Source organism: Phycodurus eques, chromosome 18 (assembly GCF_024500275.1).
Source record: "Phycodurus eques isolate BA_2022a chromosome 18, UOR_Pequ_1.1, whole genome shotgun sequence".
Classification (NCBI taxonomy): Eukaryota; Metazoa; Chordata; class Actinopteri; order Syngnathiformes; family Syngnathidae; genus Phycodurus; species Phycodurus eques.
In genome coordinates this window covers 3,888,598-3,915,099 of record NC_084542.1, presented here as the reverse complement: position 1 = coordinate 3,915,099, position 26,502 = coordinate 3,888,598, and the positions used below count along the sequence as shown (strand labels likewise).

General features: G+C 40.7%; 2 protein-coding genes across 7 annotated transcripts in view; one reads left to right on the top strand and one right to left on the bottom strand.

Annotated features, from left to right (window-relative positions):
• LOC133417054 (kinesin-like protein KIF13B) overlaps window positions 1-1,830 on the top strand; it is a 65,466-nt gene extending 63,636 nt beyond the window's left edge. For both annotated transcript variants that reach the window (XM_061704512.1, XM_061704511.1), the window contains one exon: window positions 1,067-1,830. In XM_061704512.1, the coding sequence (XP_061560496.1) occupies window positions 1,067-1,326 (260 nt within the window). In that variant the 3' untranslated portion in view covers window positions 1,327-1,830. The remainder of the gene's footprint in view (window positions 1-1,066) is intronic.
• A 3,245-nt stretch (window positions 1,831-5,075) lies between these two features.
• The window catches only part of hmbox1b (homeobox containing 1 b), a 40,513-nt gene continuing 19,086 nt past the window's right edge, over window positions 5,076-26,502 (bottom strand). Inside the window, exons 3-11 of one of the 5 annotated variants that reach the window (XR_009770313.1) lie at window positions 26,287-26,372; window positions 23,421-23,531; window positions 17,711-17,864; window positions 17,445-17,527; window positions 14,543-14,638; window positions 12,069-12,163; window positions 11,620-11,703; window positions 9,660-9,856; window positions 5,076-7,887 (exon numbers count right to left, since the gene is read on the bottom strand). Coding sequence is in view for 3 of the 5 variants with exons in the window: in XM_061704517.1 (XP_061560501.1) it covers window positions 9,713-9,856; window positions 11,620-11,703; window positions 12,069-12,163; window positions 14,543-14,638; window positions 17,445-17,527; window positions 17,711-17,864; window positions 23,421-23,531; window positions 26,287-26,372 (853 nt within the window). In the remaining 2 variants the exon portion in view is untranslated. Of the gene's footprint in view, window positions 9,857-11,619; window positions 11,704-12,068; window positions 12,164-14,542; window positions 14,639-17,444; window positions 17,528-17,710; window positions 17,865-23,420; window positions 23,532-26,286; window positions 26,373-26,502 lie in introns of all 5 variants that reach the window. The other 4 variants (XR_009770314.1, XM_061704517.1, XM_061704518.1 and 1 more) reach the window with 4 other exon arrangements.

Genomic DNA, 26,502 nt, shown 5'->3' with positions numbered 1-26,502 from the left:
GTGCACTGCAAACCTCTCTTTGACACGGAGATGGCACCATTGCTCAGTTTGGTTCAACTCGTGCACTTCCAAACATAGGTTTGACTTCACACAGGCAGAGGGCAACTCAGAACTATTTTATTTCGTCACCGGATGTTGAATATTAGCACCTGGGTCACCGACCCCCAGCTGCTCCGAAACCAGCAAAGAGTCGGTGCTAGCCTGGCACCAGTTTTGCGGAAAAAGAAAATCTGCATTCCATCCAGCGCGGGCGTCAGTTTAGTATGAGAGGGGTTAAAGTAAACCAGTGCACTGGCCCCTCGAAGACGAAAATCCATTTTGTGACGCTCCTCGACAGTTGATTTTCCTTGTCTTAAAAAAAAAAACAACAAAAAAAATCACAATTTTCAGTCTGTGCGCCTTGGTACCTGTCCGCGGACCAATGATCTCTTGGTCCAATGGCCTCTTGCACGAATTTCCGAACACTGGCCCATGGTACATTAGTGTGTTTTTGGAAATTATTAAACTTAACTTAATTGGTCCAAAAATGATTATTTACTACAAATAATGTATCATTCTATGCATTGTATCATCTATCTATGCCAACGACGGATAGTGACAGGCAGAACATTTAAACGCTTGTCCGCTAGATGGCAGAAGATACAATGAACCTGTGCATCCACCAATGTGCAAGTCTGGAAAATTATAAGTTTCTCCAATTTTGCTATTTATAGGAAAGACCGAGTAAAAAATATTTTAAACTCTATAAACTAATGACAACTCCCAAATGTTAATATTGTCAAAGCATTTAGTTGCAGAAAATTAAACAAACAAAACACCAAAGAAATGGGCCAGTGTATTTTAGTCTCTGAATTTTCATCCAGAGCTGTATCTATGTTTACATTTTGGCTTGGTGGTGTGTCATGAGATTTTTCTCATGTAAAATATGTCTTGGCTCACAAAGGTTGGTAAACACTGGACTAGTGAGGTGTGATTGTCCAAAATTGTGTCCTACATTAAAGGCGCATTGTCCAGGAAAGCGAAGCACTGATCTTTCTTTGCAGTCATCATTTCTGTCTTTTACCAGGAAAGAATGACGGCTCCGTTGGCGGGAAGCACTACTTCCACTGCAATCCCGGTTACGGAGTCCTAGTCCGGCCAGACCGGGTGAGCCGCGGCGGTGGCAAACGCCGCCGGCAGCAGCCGAAGCGTCGCAGCGCCAACTTGTCGGGATCCATCCCGAACCTGACGGCCCTCACGGCTCTGGCTAAAGGTGATGGTGCCTGTGCATCATCATCATCATCATCATCTGCTCGCAATAGTGCAGAGGACAATAAAAATTCCTGACAGGAGAAAGTGAGGACCGTCAGCTGTGCAGATTTGGGTTTGAACCATCTTCTACATCGCATAGTTGCTGCTGTAAATGAGATTTAACAACAAAATGTTTATACATGTGCAGATTTTACTCATTTCTCCCTAAGAGTTTTCATTCAATGTGTTGTTCAATTCTATTTAAACTGATAAAACACCAGCACACTTTGTAATGCTACATGCCAAGAAGTATAGTTTGTTCCCCCCCATTTACTACCTTAAGAATCTTAACATGGCATAAAAATGTTTTTGGAAATTGACATGCATTTTAATGCTTTTTGGTTACTGATGTTTTGTGTGCCTTAAAGTTTGTTGAGAAGTCTTCCACATGAACTGTGCAAAGAGCTTTTTATCTTCTAAAATTACATTTTAAAAACATTGCAATCTTCATAATCACCTTTGGGAGATTTATTTTTTACACAATTTTATGATGTGACTGTAAATAAAATGAGTCATTTTTTTGACAAAACAATCATGGGCCATGGATGTCTGATTGGAGAAGGGGTCATTTTTGGAGGGACACTATGACAATAAAAACGCACACTAGCAAATAATTTTGGGGGTGCTTGAGAAGTTGTCGAAATAGGCCTAGCAACACCCCTGAACAGATTGATGATGCTTGCCATGTTTGAGACTTTAAAAATAGAAAACTTGTATCTTAATAAAAGAAATACTACATAATTGTACCCATAAACATGCATGAAGAATACAGTCCTAGTGAACACAAGCAATGTGAGCAACGAATTGCATGCCCTAAGGAATTGCTCATATCCCTCTGTTAAGGAAAAGAAAAACAGCAATGATCATAGAAATAAGTGACAAAAGTAATAATTAAAAAATCTGGAAGTCTGGCACGACGCATGGTAGCTGATTGGTTAGCACATCTGTCTCACAGTTCAGAGATCGTGCATTCAAATCAGTCCTCTGGCCTCCTCCTGTGGAGTTTGCATGTTCTCCCCTGGGTACTCTGGTTTCCTCCTCCATTCCGAAAACACGCATGCTAGGTTAATTGAACGTCAAAATTGTCCTTATGTGAGACGTTTGTCGAAATGTGCCCTGCGATTGGCTGTTGATCAGTCCAGGATGTACCTGGCCTCTCACCCTAAGTTAGCTAGCTGGGATAGGCCCCAGCACACATGCAAACATGAGGAGGATGAGCGGTACAAGAAATGGATCGATGAAAAGCTGACGTTGCTTTTTGATTTGATTGAAAATCATTTGAACACAGACACGTTAAACTAAGGTGTGTCCAAACTTGTAATCAATCAGTCTTGTTGACAGGTGTAGATGTCTTACTAACAGTTAAAGAAATGGCTTGATTGCAGTGATTGCCTCGCAACGGTGTGGATTAGTCCAGGCCTGTTTTAAAAATAAAACTAAAAATATCAGATTTTTTGGGTTCATTTTCAGTAATTAATTTCATTAACTTGTGTCTGTTATTTTACAGACTATGGGTTTTTCTTTAACAGAGAGGTACCAACAACACCCACACACAAGCCTATCAATCACTCTATCCAACCCCAAAAACTCAATTTAAATGTAAACAATTGCATCAGACTTGGTCCAAATGTGTGATGTGATAAGCTTGGGGACTGCTGTGTACCTACTTTAAAAAAAAAAAATTTTAACTAACATTTATTTGAGCTAAAGTAAACACAAGCTGATTATTTACAATAAGTAGTAAATCCAAAGGAGGTTTCAGTCATATAGCTTTATTCTCTTGTACATTATATATATATCATACTAAAATAAACAAAAGTTAAAAAAATGAACAAAGAAACTGTACAAAAATGTATATATACTACATCTTAATTACAGAACAGTCTACTGTCCAAAAAAGGCACTAAATTCCAAAATGGGCAATACAATAAAATTGAACATAACATAGCTTTTGAAATTGACACAACAGCATTCAGTCCTCTTTTTCGGCGCTATCATCGGATGAGGTGTTTAACAGGGGATACGGAGGAGAAACGTATAACATGGAAACTCTGATGTACCACGAGAGGACATCTCTGGAGAAGAAGCACGACGACTGGAGTACATGTTGATGCTGGGAGGGACCAAGTCTTGGGTTGTGGCCTATATTTCAGCAAAGTCACTTTACTGGAAATGCAATACATCTGATTCACTACTTTAGCACCTGAACACTCTTTTTGTCCATCCCGCTTGAAGACTCAGGTTAAACACTGCTGGACAGAAATTTCGACTGCTATTTAATATCTGAAACAACATCGACAATTCATTTGAAAGTAGCTTAAAGTGAGAATGTCTCGACGCACTCGTATGTGCGTGGCAAAGACAAAGTGATTTTTATCTTCTTTATGTGGGCCCCGATCCTCACACAACAACTGACTCCACGACATTGGACAATTTTCCAAATAAGTCATTTTTAAATCATTGTGCCTCTTGAGTTTAAAAAAAAAAAAAAAAAAAACTAAGAAAAAAAAAAACTAATGTCAAATGGATTTGGAAAAAACATGATGTGACTGGATTAAGTTCATCTTTAAATCGTTCCACAAAAAATATGGCATTTGTTATACTCACAACAACAAAAGGCATCCCATGTTCTGTAATAAAACATTTTGATGAATGAAACTAAGGTCAACTTGTGTCGGACTTTAAATTTAGTAGAGGCGATGTTACGGAGTGGTTATATAAGGCTACTAATGGTGGGGGCTCACTGTTGCTTACCGATGTTGCCACTTGAGAAGAAACCATACGAATTCTTCACCCAAATGCTACTAAACTCATAGTAGTAGTGCAAACTACATCAAAGAAAGCAACTGACAACTTTTTTGACAGCGCAACAACGAGGCGCTCTAAAGTGGCCACGCCAGCCCGAAGCCCTAGTCCAAACGTTAGCCGTCAAGCCGGACAAAATTTCCTTCCTCCACGCTCTTCACAGTGTTGTGCATGCACTTAAGGCAGACAAGGTGGCGCTCTAAAGTGGCCATGTCAGTGGACTTTCGGAAGGGAAGATGCATTTTCCGGGTGGGGGATAGCCAGCTAGCTAGTTAACTGGACATCGCAATTGCCATAGTGGGGGAGGGGCTACTCATGCTGGATGCACAAGTGTGTCACTGTGCGCCGTTATAGCCAAATAATAGAAGAAATTAAAGGAAAAAATAAAAATAAATACCTACATACATTTTGAAAAGTCGGGAAACCTGAAACGCTGAAAAACAGTTTAACGCTATATGTCCACAATTCAGTACCACATAGTTCTGTTTAGGCACGTTTTTCTGCAATTATCTTCAAACGTATTTAGAAACATATCTCTGAATTCACTTTACACGATGTTTAATTCTAGGCTTCAATCACATCTTGTTTTATTTCAAATCCATTGTTTTTGGGGTGTAGCAAGGCAAAATGATGAAAACCAATGTCAAAATATTTCTGGGCCTAACTGTATTTGCCTAATAGGTCAATGTTTTTATTTTTTTTATTTTCGTTTTCATGCACCAGTTCTCACAAATTAGGCAAGATCAAATTGCGCCAATTTCACAATGGAGCCTGGCTTAAGGGGAGAGGACAAGATCACATCACGTTTAAGTCAAAAGCAAAACATTTTCCTCCTTTTAAGGTGCATTGTCATTTGTCTTTCACTACATACCTCAGACATAAACAGGAAGACTTGTTCAGTCTAATAATGAATGACAATAGAAAATATAGGTGTAAAAAAAAAAAAAAAAAGAAAAAAGGCAAACTTAAAAAAAGCTTGATTAATTTAACAATAAGTATGTATCTTTTTCAAAACACTTTGTACATTAGCATAAAAAATGAGTATAAATACTTATGTTTCTCTCTTTTTTTTTTTTTTTATACCCTAAAATCCTTTTTGAATTGCAGATGCCAGATATGAGTCATCCTCATACACGCTTAAGATTTTACATTTAAGGGGAGCTTTTGATAAACACTTTCAATGTCATTAAAACCACAGTATGTGATAACGTCCAAATCAGACCATTGAAACGCCTTAAAAGGAAAACTAGTATTCCATTATATGTTCATTTCCTGATAAAGTATTCCAATATTTTGTCTTTATAAAGAATAGTTTCACACTTTGGGAAAAATTTATTTAAGCATCAGATTAATGACGACTTTTTAAAAATGAATCCCCCCCACCCCCAAAACAATTAGTTTAGCCTACAGACTGGATTATTATGCAAAATGTTGCTCCATAAAACTCAAGAGTCTAAACAATTTGCATTGATATGTTGGCAAGATCCTAGTTTTTGGAGGGCAATGTGCGGGCACGATTTATTTTCACCTCTTACCCAAAATAAAAATAAATTGGTGGAACAGAAAAAGAAAAACAGGATAACTGCATTTTATCTGTCCACTGGCAGGCTAATTTCATGAATTGACATAGGAGCACAATTTTTTTTTATTCCGTTATGTTCCTTAAAACAAAATTAGCCAAAAAAAAAAAAATCACAGAGCACTTAAATTTCATTAGGACCATAACAGCATTAAGAGCAACTAAGTTCTACTATTTTTAATATTTTGGGAAAGAGGTGAAAATCAATCAATGTTTTCATACCTTATTTAGTAGGTTCTTGACAAAGTTTCGTAGAACCTGATTTTTTTTAATTTTTTTTTATTAACTATATTTTTAGTTTTTGCTTAAATTGTTTTCCTTTGAATGTTGGGATGTCCTACATTTTTAAAATCAGTTAAGATATTAAAAATCAAAATGCATTTAGGCCGCTAAACTAAAATAAAAAAACAAACAAACAAAAGAAACAAACACCTTGTCCCTTACTGCAAAAGTGGAAGTTATAAGCAATAGCTGACCATTCAAGACTATGAATGGACATCAGTCCAAGTTGATTAGGTTGACAGATTCTGCTCAGATTCAAGTTAAGCTAGTTACCGTATTTTCATGACCATAAGGCGCACTGAAAAGTCTTCAATTTTCTCCAAAATGGACGTTGTTGTGTGACTTTGATGAGCGCTCCGCTTGACCGACTGGGAGCATTTCCTGCCGACACGCTGCTTATTGAGAGGAAAGGCGGACGTGACTGAGGACAGCACGCGGACGTTAAAGCGGGAAGGGTGCGCGTGAAAGAGGACGCTAAAGGCACGCCCCCAGTAGGTATATATTTGCTGAGGACCCCCGAAAACGGCACCTACGAAGAGACACGCTTACGAAGCACAGTTTAAACTGCAAGTTATCAGTTACGCGGAGGAACATGGGAATCGAGCAGCCGCGAGAGAATTCAAGATCAACGAATCCATGGTTCGCAAGGGGATGCCCGGGCTAAGGTATCTGCTTTGACTGTTGTCCGAGCTTTCGCGAAAGCCGGCATCATCGCTGAACAGCCCGCCGGCAACGAGACCGACTCCGACGACGACGAGAGGGAACCCGGCATGTTTGATGGCGAAACCGCCCGGCTGTTCATTTCGGATACAGAAGATGAGGCCTTAATACGGTGCGCCTTATGTATGTGTTAAATACAGAAATAGACCCCGTAACTGAGACTGCGCCTTTTAATACGGTGCGCCTTATGGTCGCGAAAATACGGTACTTCCTGAACTTGTTAACTGTTGTGGATACAAACCTTCTCAAAGATGCATATCAGCAGTTTTCCCAGAATGTAAATCTATTCCTTTGGTGAAAAAGGGCCGAGCTCAGTTTGACTGAAAAGTCGCCGCGTCATCAGGAGGAGACGCTGGCTTTAAGAAATGACACTTCTGCCCTTTGACGATTTCGAGAGCCACATTGAGAGGAAAAACTGCATGCAAAAGTGGTACTTTTTACCCATTAGTTAATTAATGACATTGCCATAATCCAAACCAACTCCATGTGTGGTTTAAGCTTGATGTACGTAATTACTTGAAAAAAAAAAAATAATAATAATAATCTGCTCCAATCACATTCTTTTGGCCATTGTAGAGGCAGAGAAGCCACGATTATATGTCCGACCTCTGTTAGCGACCATTACAACTTGCTGTATTTGGGTCAAACTGGCCCAATAGAAAACATCAAGAACGTGTGCCAACTCTATTTGAAGAAATGGCTTCGGGTGTCCATGAAGACCGTGGTCAGACCAGTATGTGGTGCCGAAAGCCGACTTTGAGCCGGCCACATCACAGCATCTTTTCCTTTGGCATGGATGGCGTTAAAACAAAGCACAGATTCCATTAGTAGATAGCTTACATTTGCTTGATTATCACATTGATCCATAAACTGATTCGTCATTGCCTCAAGCACTTAAGTCATCGATGACCTAAATATCACGATTGTGAAGACGTTCTGCTGTTGAATGGAAACTTACCATAAGCATTGTTCCACACTTTTTAAAGTACAGTACTAATCATGATTCCTGACATGCAAGCAGTCCTGCAGTGAGATTCAAAAGAGGTGTGTTCATTCAACAGCAGAAAACCTCAATGGTTCTGTCAAGGGCTGAGAACATTCCAAGGGTTGGGAGGTCAGGAAATGGAACTGCCTACCAACCAGATTTGTTCTGACGAAGGAGACGCTCTCCATTTGTCTCTCCAAAAGACATCGTCCAGAGTCTTCTCTTGCTGTTAATTGCACAATGACAAGGGTAAGTCTGGAGAGTAGGTAGGTAGCACACCATTAAGTTGGGGCGACTGAGAACTAGAAGAACCATTTATCTTATGTACAGTACACGTTTGCTGAGTTTGTCTCTGAGGTTGAGTGAGACTGAATGAGGATTGGCTCAGACAACCAGGCTGTAGAGGTAAGGAGGAGTCGGGGAGAGGAAAAAGAGAGGAGAGTGTCCTGGGAGGAGCAGGGGCGCACAATTAGAAGCACAGGTTTTGGTTTTGAGAGAAGGCCAGGGCTTCTACTTCCTTTTTTTTCCCTCCATAGACCACTTTCAGGCTGTATCCTTTGTCTTTAGTTGTAAGGATTAGTTAATACATTAAGGAAGTTGAGACAATCAGTCGCGATGGATTGTTTTGGGAAGGCAGGGTGTGAGATCTCATTAGGAACAAGGAACACCCTGGAATAAGGAACTTTCGGCTAAACATTGCACTTTTGGATCGTAGGAACTCTCCCCTAAATTCAGTTCCTTGGATTTTTTTTTCTGGGAAGCAAAGAGAATCATACTTTCGAGAAGCCCAGAAACTTTTTTTCTTTGGGACGGGATCTTGAACGTCAAACATCACATATGATTGGGCAACTAATCACCGCATTTTATTTCACCCGGCCTTACAAACTCAATTTATATAGTTTCTGGATTTTTTTCAGGTTCTGTTTTTTTCCTGGTAACATTGGTGCAAAAGTGCATTGTGTGTTCTGCATCTGTGTATCAATCTTAAGTCCCCAGAACATTTAGGTACAAGGGGACAGCAAAAGAAAAGAGCAATGAGCCCAATTAACCCTAGCACTACTCCCAGGATTAACCACTGAAGATGTTCTGCTGCACCTTGCTTGTCACAGAGATCACTCAAAGCAAGCTCTTGTTCTGCCTTTGATCCTGGACACCCATTTTTTAACAGTGCTGGAGCCTGTTACAGCTTCCCCATACACATTTTGCAACCTTTTCAAAGTGTTTAGTGGTGGTTCCCCTTCCATCCATCCATCCATCCATCCATTTTCTGAGCCACTTCTCCTCACTAGGGTCGCGGGCGTGCTGGAGCCTATCCCAGCTATCATCGGGCAGGAGGCGGGGTACACCCTGAACTGGTTGCCAGCCAATCGCAGGGCACATACAAACAAACAACCATTCGCACTCACATTCACACCTACGGGCAATTTAGAGTCTCCAATTCATGCATGTTTTTGGGATGTGGGAGGAAACCGGAGTGCCCGGAGAAAACCCACCCAGGCACGGGGAGAACATGCGAACTCCACACAGGCGGGACCGGGGATTGAACCCTGATCCTCAGAACTGTGAGGCTGATGCTCTAACCAGTTTTCCACCGTGCCGCCGGTACCCCTTCCAATGCAAGAAATTCAACCGCAGCTCTTTGCCTTCTGATAGGCATCCCACAACGACCTAATTTACAAAATGGCTGACGGGAAGAGGACAGGTATAAACAAAAGTTTGAAAAAAAAAAAAAAACCTTCAAACAAGTATTTAAACTACAACCCATGAAGGGTTCTAAAGAAATTCTCATTTCTTACTAGGTTCAATTAAATTGGACTCATTACTTTTTGACTGCCCCTTGTAAAACCTCTCAAGAGTTATAACCACCAGGTAGGGTGTTTTTCCGACACGGAACTTAACCGCTAACCCCAATTTACATATATTTCCCATGGTTCAAACAAACAATGGTCCTCCAAAAGTTCCCAGTTCTCAGGTAAGGTTCCTGCTGTTGAAATGCACCTTTTAATTCCTCCTTCCCTTCACCATCTTGTTGCTTCCTCCCCTCTCACTGTTCAGTCATCCTCCAGGACTTCTGTCTTGATGTCACTGGGGACCCCTCCAGTTCTAGACAGGGCCAGGATGGTGTGATTGACAGCAGCCATCTCCACAGCCAAGGAGATGGGGTCCTGATGCTCGCTATGAGTGGCACTGTCATCCTGAGACAAGGAAGGAGGATTAAAGGGATTAAAGCAGGATCAGAGGGGGTCACACAATGAGTCCATAAAAATTGAATTTCCGGGTTGCCATACATGACGCAGTATTTCGTGAGCAAGATAAGTTCTCTGATGGGTAGTGTAATGTTTTTTTTAATTGTAACCTGATGGACAATAGCATTTAGGGACAAGATAGGACTAACTTTACTCGAAATGCTTGGTTGTTGACATCTACAAAGTATATGATTTCAGTTGTCCATCCATCCAAATTCTACTCATTAAAGTGAGTTGGAGCCTATAATTTTTTGGAATGTGGGAGAAGTACCTGGTAAAAACCCACACAAGCATGGTGGACAACATGCAAACATCACACAAGAGTCTATGCTGTGGGATGCTAAGAAAATGGATCTTCATAATTTGGACACCGTTTATTTAGACCATGCAAAAGTTTTTTGACCCAGCTCCTAAAAGAATCGGAATAGAGAATCGTTTGGAACCGGAATCGAAATGAACCAGAATTGTAACTGGAATCACTCAAATTCAAACGACGCCCAACCCTACCTCCCATATCCCAAAAACATGTGAGGTAGGTCAATTTAAACTCTATATTGCTTGTAGGTGTGAATGTGAGTGTGAATGGTTATTTGTGCGCCCTGCGATTGGCCGGCGACCAGCTCAGGGTGTACCCCAGCTCTAGACCGAAAATAGCTGGGATAGGCTCCAGCACGCCCGCGACCCTTGTGAGGATAAGTGGTACGGATAATGGATGGTGGATTTTCTTTTAATATCTCATCTGAATATCTTGTACATATTGCTGCAGTATATTTTCCATGGGGAAGTTTGAACTGGATAATGACTTTTCTGAACTTTTGACGATAGAGTTGTGTAATTCGTTAAGTTTATGCCTGGATCAGACTACAAGATTTCAGCCCTGTTATTGGCCTGATTTTCCTATTCAGAACGATTTTCTACATCGGGCCAAACATATTTTGTCAGGAACCACAAAACTTCTTGTGTGACATAATCCATGATCAACGATAACTCTACGATGCTAGAATGAAAAGTCCGGCATTTTTTATTTTTGGGATATCTTTCGTGTAAGGTGACATATCAACAAGAACCCTCCATCATAGCACCTTGACGTCAACCAATAGGATTGCGTCTTGCAATCCTATGCGCACAAACCAATGTTTACCGAAACCTTAGAGAATGAATTGTCAAAACGCTGGGATAATGTTTACATACAAACATGAATGCTAGCACTAGCTGGCTACATAACGTTATATCGCCTGCTTGCTAACAGTATCAAAGGTATGTGAACATTACCTCAAGGTCTCCTTGAAGAATGGACAGCCGAAACCATCCTCTCCGGAGCACCCAGGGATTATACCACACGTCTTTTTTTGTTTGTTGTTCTTTTAATCAACACAAAACATTGCCCCAATCAAAACTAGCGCCATAGTAATGGTTGTATTGGTATCAGGGTGTACCCCGCCTCCTGCCCGATGATTGCTGGGATTGGCTCCAGCACTCCCGCGACCCTTGTGAGGATAAGCGGCTCAGAAAATGGATGGATGGACCAAACTCCAGGGGGGAACAAAGCCTTGGGCAAGTTGTGTTGACCATCCCAACACGAGAGGTTAGCAACGAAGCACATTTTGTAATGCAGTTACAGTACTGTATATGGGTTGTGTACAATGCAAATAATATTGCCACGGCACAAGGGAATCTGGTTATGACTATTGTAAATAAACGTGAAGAGTTACCTGTGTTGGGGAGGTAGGCTCCAAGCGATAAAGGCCAAATGGTCGGCTGAGAGGTCTCTTGTCAAAATACGGCAGATCACATGCCTACAGGGAAAAGAAATACCGAACTATAATTTGAGAAGTAAAACATTCCAAATCTGTGGTGTAACCACAGTACAGCTTCAAGAATGCAGATCAATACTAATTTCCATCCCCTAGTTTACAGATGTAAAAACAAACAAATGAACAAATCAATCAATATTTACCAACAATTAAGACTTCAGCAAATATTCAGTCAAACAGTAGATCAGTTCCTACATGGTCTTTCAGTTCATATTTTTATTTTATTTGTGAGTTGGGCTTAACTGAATTCGATAAATACAATTCTGTTTAGTCTAATGACCGTCAATGACAAGCAGGTCCATAAAAAAAGGTGCCCTCTTTGTCGGAGATAAAGGATGCTGCTGTACCTGGTCTGTAAAATCGCTCCCATCAACGTCGTCGCTGTTGGAGTGTCCCCCTGGACTTTGCACATCTATCCCATGACTCTCCAGGATTGTGGCTTCTTGGAGGAAAAGGACAGAGTGTGACATTTATGATTGATCACTGATCATTCGTGAATCACATTACAAACTGTTGTGCAGTCATGATTCACCACTTGGGAGACTTCTGCAGTGGGTATAAAATGTAGTGGGCAGCAAAACAACATATAGGTAGGCTCATGAGCACTTGTTGGATATTGAAAATCCAACAATTCAAGTTGAGTCAGAAAATAATCAACTTTATTAGACAGGTACTGTAATTTCTCATGTATAATCCCCCAAAAATGTCCAAAATCAATGGTGCGCATTATACATGGGTATAGGGGGAAATGAAAAAACTTTCCCATTTTATAAATGTATGCCGCTATGTAGAGGTTATGAAAAAGCGGTACACTTTCATTCTAATATGCCAGCACCACCTAGAGGCTATGAAAAAGGTGTAGCCTACACTTTCATTCCAGTATGACAGGTATGGTAGGTAGACAGTATGACTGCATATATGTACCGTTGTGCTCCTAAGTTTAGATACCCTGGCAGAATTTGAGAATTATTATTATTTTTTTTTAATATAAATACGACTGATGACTGAACAACAACCAGGATTAATTTCTTTATGGTTGTATTTTGTTTGATGATAATGCTTATCTGAAATGCTTGACAGTTTAATTTCAATCTTATTAAAATAAAACTAAATGTGTTGCACCTGGCCGTTCATGTTTTCTTTAAACAATTTTACCCATCTTAGAAATTCTGTATAACATATTCAAATAAAGTGCTATACTTCAGAATAAGTATTTGAAAAAAACCTTACAAAATGATACTTCATGTTTTGATTATAGGTAGAAGCAAAATCATGCATTGTAAAAACAAATTATACATGGGTAGAAGGGTTTTCCAGAATTCTGAGGTCAACTTTGGGGGGTGCGTATTATACACGAGAAATTACGGTACGCTAAAGCACAAGGAGCTTGTCTTTGCTAGTTGGAGCCTTTTTATTATCACAGCAAAAAAGCCACGATAATGAATATATATTCAGGTACATTAACACCAATGTTCAAAGTTCGGAGAGTCATTAAGAAATAAGTCTAGCCCATTTGACAGCATAGGTGCCAGTGTGTGTATGCAAGCCTTTTACAGTACCAAAGGTCACACTTTATGCTAATGACTAACAATGGACCATCTGTGCCAACTGGTCAACACAAAAACATCCATTCATACATTTTCTATACCACTGGGCCTCATTAGGGTTGAAGGTGAGCTGGAGCCTATCCCAGCTGAATTTGGGCAAAAGGCTGTGTTTACCCTGGACTGGCACCCAATCAATCACAGGCCACATGACAAACAATCATTCACACCTACGTACAATTTGGAATGTGGGAGGAAGCTGGAGTACCTGCAGAAAACCCACGCAAGCAAAGGGAAAACAAGTGAACTCCACACAAGGAGGCCTCAGCTCTGATTCGAACCCCCAACCTTAGAACTGTGAGCAGATGTGCTAACAGGCTGTCCCAACTCGAAAACAAATGAGCCTACTACTTACTGGAAAAACACACCTATTCACGCTTATCTGCAGATTTGGACACACAAAAATATTTTTTTTTGTCAGTTATTTTCACGCAGCCATTGTTAAGATATATAGAATACATTTTTTTTTTTAAAATGCACCTGAAGGTCAAGGAATTTGTAACCTATAAAAATACCAATTACTATTTTCCTACTTTCCATTTTATTACATTTTGGACTTAGTCATAAATTGATACTCTCACTTCTTAAATACATATCGCAAATGCCTATCTTTAATTTGGGACTCACTGTACCTTGGATTGAGCAACTAGCCGTTATCAATTAATACGCTGTTAACTTCCATCTCTGTCGATAGCATAGATCATCTTGAGAAGTTTAACATACTGCTTTCCTTTGCTTTAACCCCACAAGGATCCTCGCCAGCCTGTCGAATCTTCCATCCCACCGATGTTCATTGTCAAGCGAGCCGGCTATCAACTGGTGGCCAACACTAGCTACTCGTCCACGAGCATGGCTCTCCCAACATCCTAAACATTTGAATTACCCCCATTAGTAATTGTTGAAAGTCCTTGGATCCCATGAAAGGCACAAAAACATTTTTAGGGCAGTGTACTAGTCAGATTTTTTTCCCCGCTATTCACGGCATCTTGATACAAAAAATATACAGCTTTAATACAAAATTATGGTAATGAGAAAGCAGAATGACAAAAAAGGCTTACATATTTGTATACATATGTGGCCGGCCGGGGGGGATGGGAGTCGGCTAACCATTGACCAACCATTATGTCATGAAACTGGGTTAAAATGAAAAAATGTGACGTAAATGTTTAATGTGCAGTGATTTAAACAAACTTTGTTCTCTCAAAAAGATACATTACCAATGTTAGCTCGTCTCTTTATCTCTTTGCGGCGGTTCGCAAACCAGTTGTAAACTTTGAGGGAGGTGACCCTCTCCAAATCAGATAGCTTCTTCCCTGAAAAAGATCACAGAGGTCTCATTCCATCGACTCAATGCAATGCAAAGTCTACCTTGCCCCTCCTTTCATCAATCAACTAAAAGCTGATAGCATCACAGTCTCTCATCCTAATTTTACTCACTCCCTCTGATTTGTTTTTCATTTGGGCAACTGCATCAAAGTAAAAGTATTCAGACCCCCTTAAATTTTTCACTTTGTTATACAAGAAGTCCTCGAGTTACGATGTACTCGACCTACGACGTTTCGACTTTACGACGGCCGTGCCTCGTCCGCCATTTTGTCCCCAGCACCATAGTGTTTCTGCTTAGCTAGTGCATAGTGCTTGTCTGTGTTTGTGCGCCGGGACTATCTTTGCCTTTTTCACCCTCCTTTTTTCACACTCTCAGCAGAAATGGTAAGTACAGCATCTTGTTTTTTTATTTTAATGTATTTTAGTTTCTTTATACAACGTTTTAACCTTTCCTGCTACGGTCACCTGACCGTGGTCGGGAGACGCAGGGGTTAACTCCCTTCTCTCGTTGCACAGCTGAGGTGGGTGGCGGCAACAATAAAGGCACGAAACACCGATTTGCTGCTTTAATGGCTTTATTAGCTCCTCTGCATATTCAACGTCAACGGGTCCTCCGCTAATCGCTACTCTTCCCCGGTCGCCGTCACTACACTTGCCACTGTACACACTCGCACCTGCGCGCACTCCTTCCTCCTTCGCAGTCCCGTCTCACTCACACATCGACGCACACGCCCACACACACTGAGCTTGCTGTCACAATCACGTGGGATAAGACCTGCAACAGAAGTATTTCGACGTAAATTTCAACTTTAACGGTGAAATCCGACTTACGCGGAAATTCGGGTTACATCGCCAGCGTAGGAACGGAACTGGTTCGTAAATCGAGGACTTCCTGTATTGCAGCCATTTGCTAAAATCATTTAAATTCATATTTTTCCCTCATTAAATGTACACACAGACACCCCATAGACAGAAAAAAAAGCGGAATTGTTGAAATTTTTGCAGATTTCTTAAAAAAGAAAAACTGAAATATCACACAGCCATAAGTCTTCAGACCCTTTGCTTTGACACTCATTTAACTTGAGAGCTGTCCATTTCTTCTGATCATCCTTGAAATGGTTGTGCACCTTCATTTGAGTTCAGCTGTGTTTGATTATACTGATTGGACCCACACACACCTGTCTATATAAGAACTTATATAGGCACAGATCTGGCCAAGGTTGCAAAATAATTTCTGCTGCACTTAAGGTTCCTAAGAGCACAGTGGCCTCCATAAATCCTTAAATGGAAAACGTTTGGGACGACCAGAACCCTTCCTAGAGCTGGCCGTCCGGCCAAACTGAGCAATCGGGGGAGAAGAGCCTTGGTGAGAGAGGTAGAGAAGAACCCAAAGATCACTGTGACTGAGGTCCAGAGATGCAGTCGGGAGATAGGAGAGCGTTATAGAAAGTCAACCATCACTGCAGCCCTCCACCAGTCGGGGCTTTATGACAGAGTGGCTCAACGGAAGCCTCTCCTCAGTGCAAGACATGAAAGCCTGCATGGAGTTTGCTAAAAAAACACCAGAAGGACTCCAAGATGGTGAGTAATAAGATTCTCTGGTCTGATGAGACCAAGATAGAATTAAGGCCAAAAGGTTCCAAGTGGCATATGTGGAGAAAATCAGGCACTGCTCATCACCTGTCCAATACAGTCACAACAGTGAAGCGTGGTGGTGGTAGCATCATGCTGTTGGGATGTTTTTCAGCTGCAGGGACAGGGACACTGGTTGCAATCGAAGGAAAGATGAATGCGGCCAAGTACAAGGATATTCTGGATGAAAACCTTCTCCAGAGGGCTCAGGACCTCAGACTGGGCTGAAGGTTCACCTTCCAACAAGACAATGACCCAAAGCACACAGCTAAAAATACTGAAGGAGTGGCTTCAGAACAACTCCGTGACTGTTCTTGAATGGCCCAGAGAGCCCTAACTTAAACCCAACTGAGCATCTCTGCAGAGACCTTAAAATGGCTGTCCACCAATGTTCACCATCCAACCTGACAGAACTGGAGAGAACCTGCAAGGAGGAATGGCAGAGCACCCCCAAATCCAGGTGTGAAAAACTTGTTGCATCATTCCCAAAAAGACTCATGGCTGTATTAGCTCAAAAGGATGCTTCTACTCAATACTGAGCAAAAGGTCTGAATACTTATGGCTGTGTGATATTTAAGTTTTTCTTTTTTAATAAATCTGCAAAAAAAGAACTTAAATGATTTTAGTAAATGGCTGCAATATAACAAAGAATGAAAAATTTAAGGGGGTCTCAATACTTTCCGTACGCACACAATGTGCATAGTAAAAAGCTTGGCTTTCTAACTTGCATTAGCTATCATAATACATCGTAAGACAAATGACTGTTTATCTTCGTTCTTTGTGCAGTTCATTGCAAATAAGCATGCTTTGCACTTTGTATTTTGTAATTATTTGTTTGTATGATTTATACTTTTTATTTGTGAAATATTATACCTTTATTGTCACTCCATCCTCTTTTGCTAATTTGATTTAAACTTTCCTTATTTTGTTACATTTGTTTATAATGTGTATATATTGAAAAGTAAATATTAAATAGAAAACAAATTACATTTTACTATTGAACAAATTATTTATTACCACATAAACACAAAAGTACTGAAAATTGCCACTGTTGAGTACCGCTATTGATTCCCAGGTACAGGGAATTGGTACTGTACCAGTTCAAATGTGAAAGGTACACATCCCTATGTGGTGCACAAATTTACAGTTCCTGTGGTTTACCTGGTTTCTGAATAACAGCATTGCAGGCGTTGGCGATTTCCTCCCTTTTGGCCTCATCCGGGTACTGGTTGTCATTGAAGTAGCTATAAATCACACAAGAATCAGGCTGAATTAATCATTTTACACACGGATGAAGACAATCAAGTAGACTGTTTGTAAGTTCTACAACTTTGCCAATGTTCTTTGTGAAGACCAGTGGGTGTTGTGAAACAATTCATTTGTCGTCGATCCACAACTCTTAAAAGTTTTAACTCTCGTCTCCTCACCTCTCCATCACAGCCAGACACTCTTTCCTCCAAGTGAACCGGCTTCCCCGGCGAAGTCGGAAGGTTCCTGGGGCAGTGGCCAGTGGAGGAGGAGTTTGCCTCCACTCCATCTCCTCCAGAGGAAACGGTGCTGGCCGCATGTTTAGAGTGGCACCTGTGTCGAGAAGAAGCACAGTCACTGAAGAGTCAATGTACAACCACACTACAACCAACACTGCTCTCAATCGCCAACTGTTTATATAAAATTTTTTTCCCTTATTAATGTACACACAGCTCCCCATATTGACAGAAGAAAACTGAATTGTTTGAAATTTTTGCAGATTTATTAAAGAAAAACTGAAATATCACACAGCCATAAGTATTCAGACCATTTGTTGTGACACTCATATTTAACTCAGGTGCTGTCCATTCCTTCTGATCATCCTTGAGATGGTTCTACACCTTCATTTGAGTCCAGCTGTGTTTGATTATACTGACTGGACTTGATTAGGAAAGCCACACACCTGTCTATATAAGACCTTACAGCTCACAGTGCATGTCCGCGCAAATGAGAATCATGAGGTCAAAGGAACTGCCTGAAGAGCTCAGAGACAGAACTGTGGCAAGGCACAGATCTGGCCGAGGTCACAAAAAAAATTCTGCTGCACTTAAGGTTCCTAAGAGCACAGTGCCCTCCATAATCCTTAAATGGAAGACGTTTGGGACGACCAGAGCCCTTCCTAGAGCTGGCCGTCTGGCCAAACGGGGGAGAAGAGCCTTGGTGAGAGAGGTAAAGAAGAACCCAAAGATCACTGTGGCTGAGCTCCAGAGATGTAGTCGGGAGATGGGAAAAAGTTATAGAAAGTCAACCATCACTGCAGCCCTCCACCAGTTGGGGCTTTATGGCAGAGTGGCTCAATGGAAGCCTCTCCTTAGTGCAAGACATATGAAAGCCGGCATGGAGTTGGCTAAAAAAAGACCTGAAGGATTCCAAGATGGTGAAAAATAATATTCTCTGGTCTGATGAGACCAAGATAGAACTTTTTGGCCTTAATTTTAGCGGTACGTGTGGAGAAAACCAGGCACTGCGCATCACCTGTCCAATACAGTCCCAACAGTGAAGCATGGTGGTGGCAGCATCATCCTGTGGGGGGGTGTTTTTCAGCTGCAGGCACAGGACGACTGGTTGCAATAGAAGGAAAGATGAATGCGGCCAAGTACAGGGATATCCTGGATGAAAATTGATTTGGTCATAAAAATAAACACATACCACAAGAAAGACTCCAAACAAGATATAACCCAATATAGGAAATTTTATATCCCAATATTATATAGCGTACACATGCAGTGGCTAAAAAGTATTTAACACGCCACCATTTTTCGCACTAAATATACTTCAAAAGGTGCTATTGACCTGAAAATTATGCCAGATGTTGGGAACAACCCAAGTAATCCACACATACAAAAGTAGAACAAATAAGTTCAGAAATTGTGTGTAACAATGTGAACTGAAGTATTGAACACATGAAGGGAGGTGCAAAAAGGAATGGAAAGCCAAGACAACAACTAAAATCCATCAATAATGAAACAGCAATGCAGCCCTGCTTGTGAGGAGGAATGGGCCCAAATTACACCAGAGCAATGCATGCGACTAGTTTCTCCATATAGGAGGTGTCTTGAAGCTGTCATTGCAAACAAAGGCTTTTGTACAAAGTACCGTATTTTCACGACCATAAGGCGCACTTAAAAGTCTTATATTTTCTCCAAAATGGACAAGGGCGCCTTATAATGTGGCGCGCCTTATGTGTGCACTGAGTTCCAAAATCTGTAAATGTTGTGTGACTTTGATGAGCGCTCCGCTTGACTGACTGGGAGCATTTCCTGCCGACACGCTGCTGATATAGAGGAAAGGCGGACGTGACTGAGGACAGCATGCGGACGGTAAAGGGGGAAGGGTGCGCGTGGAAGAGGACGCGTGGAAGAGGACGCTAAAGGCACGCCCGCAGTAGGTATATTGCGCCGGTATGTGCATTGTGCAAAAGGACCCCCGAAAATGGCACCCACGAAGAGACACGCTTACGAAGTACAGTTTAAACTGCAAGCTATCAGATGGATTTGTGGATGAGGATTGATCAAAAAAATAACGTGACTACATTGTTAAATACTTCAACAAAGTACAACTGACCTCAGTTCTGCTCCCACTGCCTTTTTAAAAACATACGCTAACATGCATGCTCGCGTATGTTTTAGCGTGCATGCATGCTACCGTATGTTTTAAGGTAGCATCAGTTTTACCGTGCCTGCGCCCAATAATACAGTGAGCCTTATGTATGTGTTAAATGCAGAAATAAACCCCGTAACTAAGACTGCGCCTTTTAATATGGTGCACCTTAAGGTCGTGAAAATACGGTATTAAATAAATCCCAGTTGGCGTGTTCAATACTTTTTCCTTGTGTCACACAACTTAATTTCTGACCTTATTTGTATGTATGGCTTACTTGGGTTGTTCCAAACATCTGGTGAAACTTTGTCAATAGCACCTTTGGAAATACATCTAATGAGAAAAAAGGTGACGTGTTAAATACTTATTTCAGCCGCTGTATATGATTTTTCCTTAAAGTTACTGTATGACAAACGTAAACAAATATCCTGTGGAAACAAACAATTCAAACACCTACGGGTTGTGAAAAAGATTTAATTTCATTCCAATATTATATGTAATGTCTAATGTTACAAATTTATATATTATACTGTAAAGTTACACCGCTCACCCGAGACTCATGACGTCCTCACAGATGCCGCCATCCATATCATATATCTGTGGCTCCCGCATCTGTCTGTTGACGGCATCCGATTTAACGTGTTAGTTTACAAGACGGCAGATTTATTTAATGTACCCCCACTTCACAAAGCTCATCTCCCAAGTTAAAATAAATGTATATATTAAAAAAATATATATTTTTAAATGTTGCAAAAAAGCTGCCGGCCCTGCATGAAAAGTAATCTGCCCCCTTCGTAAATAATGAATTAACTGCGGCTAATCACATTTTTTGGAAAGCTAAGTTCACTTTTACTGAGACCATTGAAGCCTGATTTGTCTGCAGACCTGTTCCATCAAGAAAAAACTTAAATAGAACCTGTCTGACAAAATAAAAGTCGGCGAAAAGATCTCAAAAAGTTGCAGCAAAATGGCAAGAACAGATGAGAACTATAGTAATTGACATCTATCAGTCTGGAAAGGGTTACAAAGCCATTTCTAAAGCTTTAGGACTCCAGGGAACCACAGTGAGAGTCATATCCACAAATGGAGAAAAAAAATGGAACAGTGGTGAACCTTCTCAGGAATGGGTGGCCTATAATAATTATCCCCTAAGAACACAGCACCAACCCTTCCAGGAGGTCACAAAGGAAAACGGGACATCTAACGAACTGCTGAACTCCCTTGCTTCAATTAAAGTCGATGTTCATGACTCAACAATAAGGAAGAGACTGAGCAAAAAAAAGAAGAAGAACAGAATCCAAGCTGCTTGAGGCCCAGTGTGATATAGCCACAGTCAGTCAAGATCAGGGGTGTAATGTCCAGTGCATGTCTTGGTAAACTCTGCTTTCTTAAATGCAAGGTCACCGCAACAGTCTACCAGGATGTTTTAGAGGACTTCATGATTCCTTCTGTTGAGAATCTGTATGGAGATGCAGATTTCATCTTCCAGCAGGACGTGGCCCCTGCCCATACCGCCAGAAGCACCAAAACCTGGTTTGATGCCCATGCCATCACAATGCTTGAATGGCTAGCCAACTCGCCGGATCTAAATCCCATTGAGAATCTAAGGGGTATTATCAAGAGGAAAATGAGGGGCACCAAACCCAAAAACAAAGAAGAACTGACAGCAAGCATCAAGGAAATCTGGGCTTCCATAACTCCCAGGCAATGCCACGGGCTGATTGTCTCAATCCCACAGCACATCGAGGCAGTGATTAAAGCAAAAGGATTCTCAACCAAGTATTGAAGATTAACATCTCATTTTGAAAGTACCCTATTTTGATTGATTTAATGTGACCCTAATTTCTGTCTCTTTTTTTTCTACAAAAACTGAGAAGTAAATGGTTATTTCTTCACAGTATTCTATTTTTTTTGAATTCCTGATTTCGTGGGTTTTATGAAAATGTACCGTATTATAGAAAATATCTCCATCCATCCATTTTCAACACCGCTTATCCTGGTTAGGGTCGCAGGGAGCTGGAGCCTACACCCTGAACTGGTCGCCAGTCAGTAGCAGGCACATATAGACACGGACAACCATTCGCACTCACATTCATACCGTCACTGAGTGGGAACTGAACCCACGCTGCCCGCACCAAAGTCAGGAGGGTGTACCACTACACTATCAGTGACGTATAGAAAATATATATTATATAAAAATGTGTAACATTGGAATGAAAGTACACCTTTTCACAACCCCTAGGTACTGGTATACATTTATACTATGTGAAAGATTTTTTAAATTATCCTTGTATAATGCGCTCTAGCGACAGTTAAATTTTTGAGAAGGAAAAATTTTCATTATGCAAGAGAAATTACGATGTATGCTATTGCATTTTGTGCATGGAGACAGAACACAAATGTGCATAGCAGAGCACAAATCCACTGAGCTACGCACAACAGACTGCAAGCCAAACCTTTAATGAAATGGTATTCAAACCACACATTCTTATTAAACCTTAGTCACTGGCAGCCCTCCCAGTTGAAATGCATATTTGACATAAAATTTCGTTATCAATGGCAGTGAATGAGTTACAATCTGAATAGTGCTGACAGTTGGTATCTAAAATAAAGAACACAGAAAACATGAATGCAAAGCCAAACTATAACTGCAACCACACTATTAGCATCCAGCTAAAAGCTGGGAAACATTTCCAGAGTCACAACCCAACACAACTGGCTAACCCTTCAACAATGCATGCAATCAGCATTAAAGGGCATCAGTTTCCACTGCATCAGTGATGGGAGTGTGTCTGGTACTTGGCTGGGCTCAGTGTGGCCATAAATATCACAAGTAAAGAGCAGGTTACAGCGTTGATGGCGTTGGCAGACCTTCACCAAGGGGCATGCCGCAGAGGACAAGGTGTGGGATGCCTGCTGCCTGTCTATCGGTTGATACAGCACATTTACACTGGAGATGCAAAATCATCAGCATGTGGTTTGTTGAAGCATGCACATAAAAGTGTGCTTGGGTTGGGTGTGTACTGATGTCGAGCTGGGGGTTGTCGGCATAGAGTTGAAACATCAGTCCATGTTGGCGGATAATTTGACCCAAGATTGCCAAGGGCCACATGGACTAATACTGCTTTTCCACGGCAAGGTTCCAGCGTATACCATATTCACCTCCATTTAGGGTGGCCAATTTTCCATTTCAAAATAGTGCAGCAGGAAACAGGTCTCCTGGATTTACTTCTCGTCATGTGGTTGTTGGGCAAAGTAAGGAGACATATTTTACCAGAGAGGAAAGCGGTTTACTTTACCTATACGGCATCAGCTCGGAACCCTCAATAAAAGCATGTAATGGTCAACACTTGAGTATTTCAACAACTCTTTAAGAAACTGCAGGCAGCATATGTATTTAAATTTTGTATTATTTTATTTTTTTAAGAACAGCTCTGATCTTTACATTTAATGTAGAAATTCAACGGATTCTCTGCATTTGGTCTGTCAGAGTAAAATATTTATCTGTACCTGGAGTAGTTTTCTCCAGCGTGTACCAGCGGTAAAAGGCCCTCTTCTTCTGCTCACTCAAGTCAGAGCCATGCTGGAGCAGCCAATGGGAGATTCTGCTCTGGCTGATGCCTGCAAGGCAGCCAGACATCAAATTAGTGATTGTTTTACATCACGCCTTGGCACAGTTTGCAGACAAATCCCTTGAAAAAAGATTTACAGACAAAAGGGAAAACGAGAGAAAAATGCACTCATCTTTGAAATTTAGCTCCTTGCATCACTACTGTACTGTTGGGTTATTTCATATAACCGACCTCCACTTCAAAGTGCCTGAAGGCGCTACTGTGGTTGATCTCATCATCCCTTTTACTCCTAAGAATAGTGCTTCACCATGGCCACACCTTAATTAACCGATTTTGAATTTCAACTGACAACTTAAACAGCCATTTTGTCACAGTGAAACACAAATGTGGTAGCAGCACAGGTACAGTGCCGTGAAAAAGTATTGGCCCCCTTCTCAAATTCTTATATTTTTGCATAGTTTCCCCACTTTGTTTAAGATCATCAAACAAGTGTAAATAGACAAATATAACCCAAGCTAACTTAAAATGTTTTTAAATGGTGATTTCATTTATTAAAGAAACAACTAAACTTGTTGAAAGAATAAAAAACTCTTTCATACCGAACACTATTATAAAAGGAGTGAATAAGAGCCAGAGAGTGGGGGTGATAAATCAAAATTATTATTGGTCTGGGTTATCTTGATCTTGGAGCAGATAAACACTGGTAACAGGGAAAAATTAAGGCTGCAAATATTAAATTCCCTAGGGAAAATTCTGTTAACGATAAATTGATAAATTGTTTGTTTTACAGAATTTTGTCATTTCTAAATTTATTTTTATCAAAAATGTTTCATTGTCCCTTAATGAAATAATACATAATTACATTATAATAATTATGTGTATTTAAAGATCTTACTAAGGAAAAAAACAAAACAAAGGCAGAACATGAAGCCAGATGCTCAGCGGTAAATCTCTTTACATTCCATGCCAAATGTGACCAAATAAAACTACTACAACCTACTGACTCTTGTTGAGAACATGCCAGCCTGTGACAGCAGTCCAGTGACAGTCAGTCAAACAGCTTAAAAGAGCAACTCTAAAGGTGAGTGGACGCAGACATACTGGAATGCTTCTCCTCTGTGGGGAACTGCACTAAATTCCCTTCCTATCAAAGTTTATTATGCGAATATGACAAGGCAATTAAGGTGAGCATTTGACAATATTTCCATGGTTGAACATTTGGCAAAATTGAAATTTTTTTTGTAATATGATTTTAAATGGAATGGGATAATGTCCCACCAAAACCAGTATGTTGAAGAGTAGATTAATGCTGACCGGAGAAGTTGTCTCATAGAAGAGGTCTTTGCAGATGTAGCTTAAGTGGGCTCTTTTTGTCCCGATTTTGCCCTTCCTGCCCAAGGACATCAAATGCCAGACTATCTAATGTTTTATAAGATTATCCTTAGGTCTGAGGTGTGTTATACATTTACGACCAAAAATTTTCACGTGGGGGGGAAGCGGACCTCTCCCCGAGTTACGATGCCGTGAATTGTGACGTGGAACACAATGTCGCCAATAAAGAAGTGGCCTGACTCAGGAACAAGGAAACGTAAATAAATAAAAACAAACATGTCTCACCCGATGTCATTTTTTTGGTATAAAAGTGGGTACCCCGGACAGCAAGTATTTTACAATGAAAGTCTTTTTTTTGACGAGATTGCAATTTTACAAGGCTCTCGGCTCCGGCAACCTTCGGCAAACATGAATGCATATCCGCTAGGGTTTTTCTTCTTCGGTTTTGTTAGATCACCTATGATCACTCCAGGAGGACGTGTTCCAAGATCGGCGGTGGAACAGAATCTTTATGCGTGTGGTCTTGTGTGTTCAGGTTATTGAAGCACACAATAAACAATACGACTAAAACTGTTAAAGGAATACATTGGCCATTACACAGAAAATTTTATTTCCATCATTCAATTAAACAGTGTGCATACAAATAATCCAGAAAAAAAATCTATGGCACATGATGACCTGAAAAAAGCGGAATTAGTATCAAAATAATAACGTTACCCCGTATAGTGACATTTTGACAGTCGGATGATCACTGTGACGCCACCCGTACGTAAACGTGACAGCGGTCGTTATTTTTCAATTGGTATTTCCGGGAGTGATTCTTAATACAAAATGCCTTGTTGCATTGCCAAGTATTGCCATAATTTGGACAAGTCAATACTAATCATGTCAGGTTTCACCTTCTTCCTTCTTAAATAAATAAATAAATAAAATTAAAATTAAAACAAAATTTTAATCTACAGCGGCAGTGGCTGTCGAAATGCGGCTGGCCAGAGCCACCAAAAGATAAACAATCCCGCGTGTGCAGTGTCCAAGTACCCTGAAGATTTCAGTGAGTGTGATGCAGTACAAAATGGGCTACCTGACGCTCCCGGCCCTAAATAAGGATGCTGTGCCCTCAATCTTCATGTGTGGGGTCTGTAGCAGACAAAAAATATTTTAAGATTTGAAAAATCCTTGCGTGTAGCAGGCCTAACTTTCCATGGCTCACTACATGTTGTACCGCGACTTTCATTCATTATAAGTTGCCTGAAGAAGCGGTTTATCAACAATTAAACACATTTGACAGAATTCTATCAAGAAATTAAAATATCCATTCCTAGAAGGAGATGGCCCTCTGTTTTTCAGGCTTTTTATAAACACATTCAGTACTGTGAACACTTCCATGTGTATGTCTCTAGATTACAGAGAACATCAAGGAGTAACAATAGCACTGGTTGTAAATTGGCTTTGTCGGTGTGTTTGGTACTCACCGGTGACTTGTGCCACCACTGCCTGAGAGATCCTGCGGTTCCCCAGGAACGCTTTAATCTCCTCTTTCACCATGCTGCTATCCCTCCTGCAAATACCCACAGCATTACTCGGTGCACAAATGCATCATTTAGAACACATTCAGCAACATTAGGCTGCATATGATACTGGTATGTGCCAAAAAAATTTAATAACCAGGGAAAGTCCATTTATTTCAA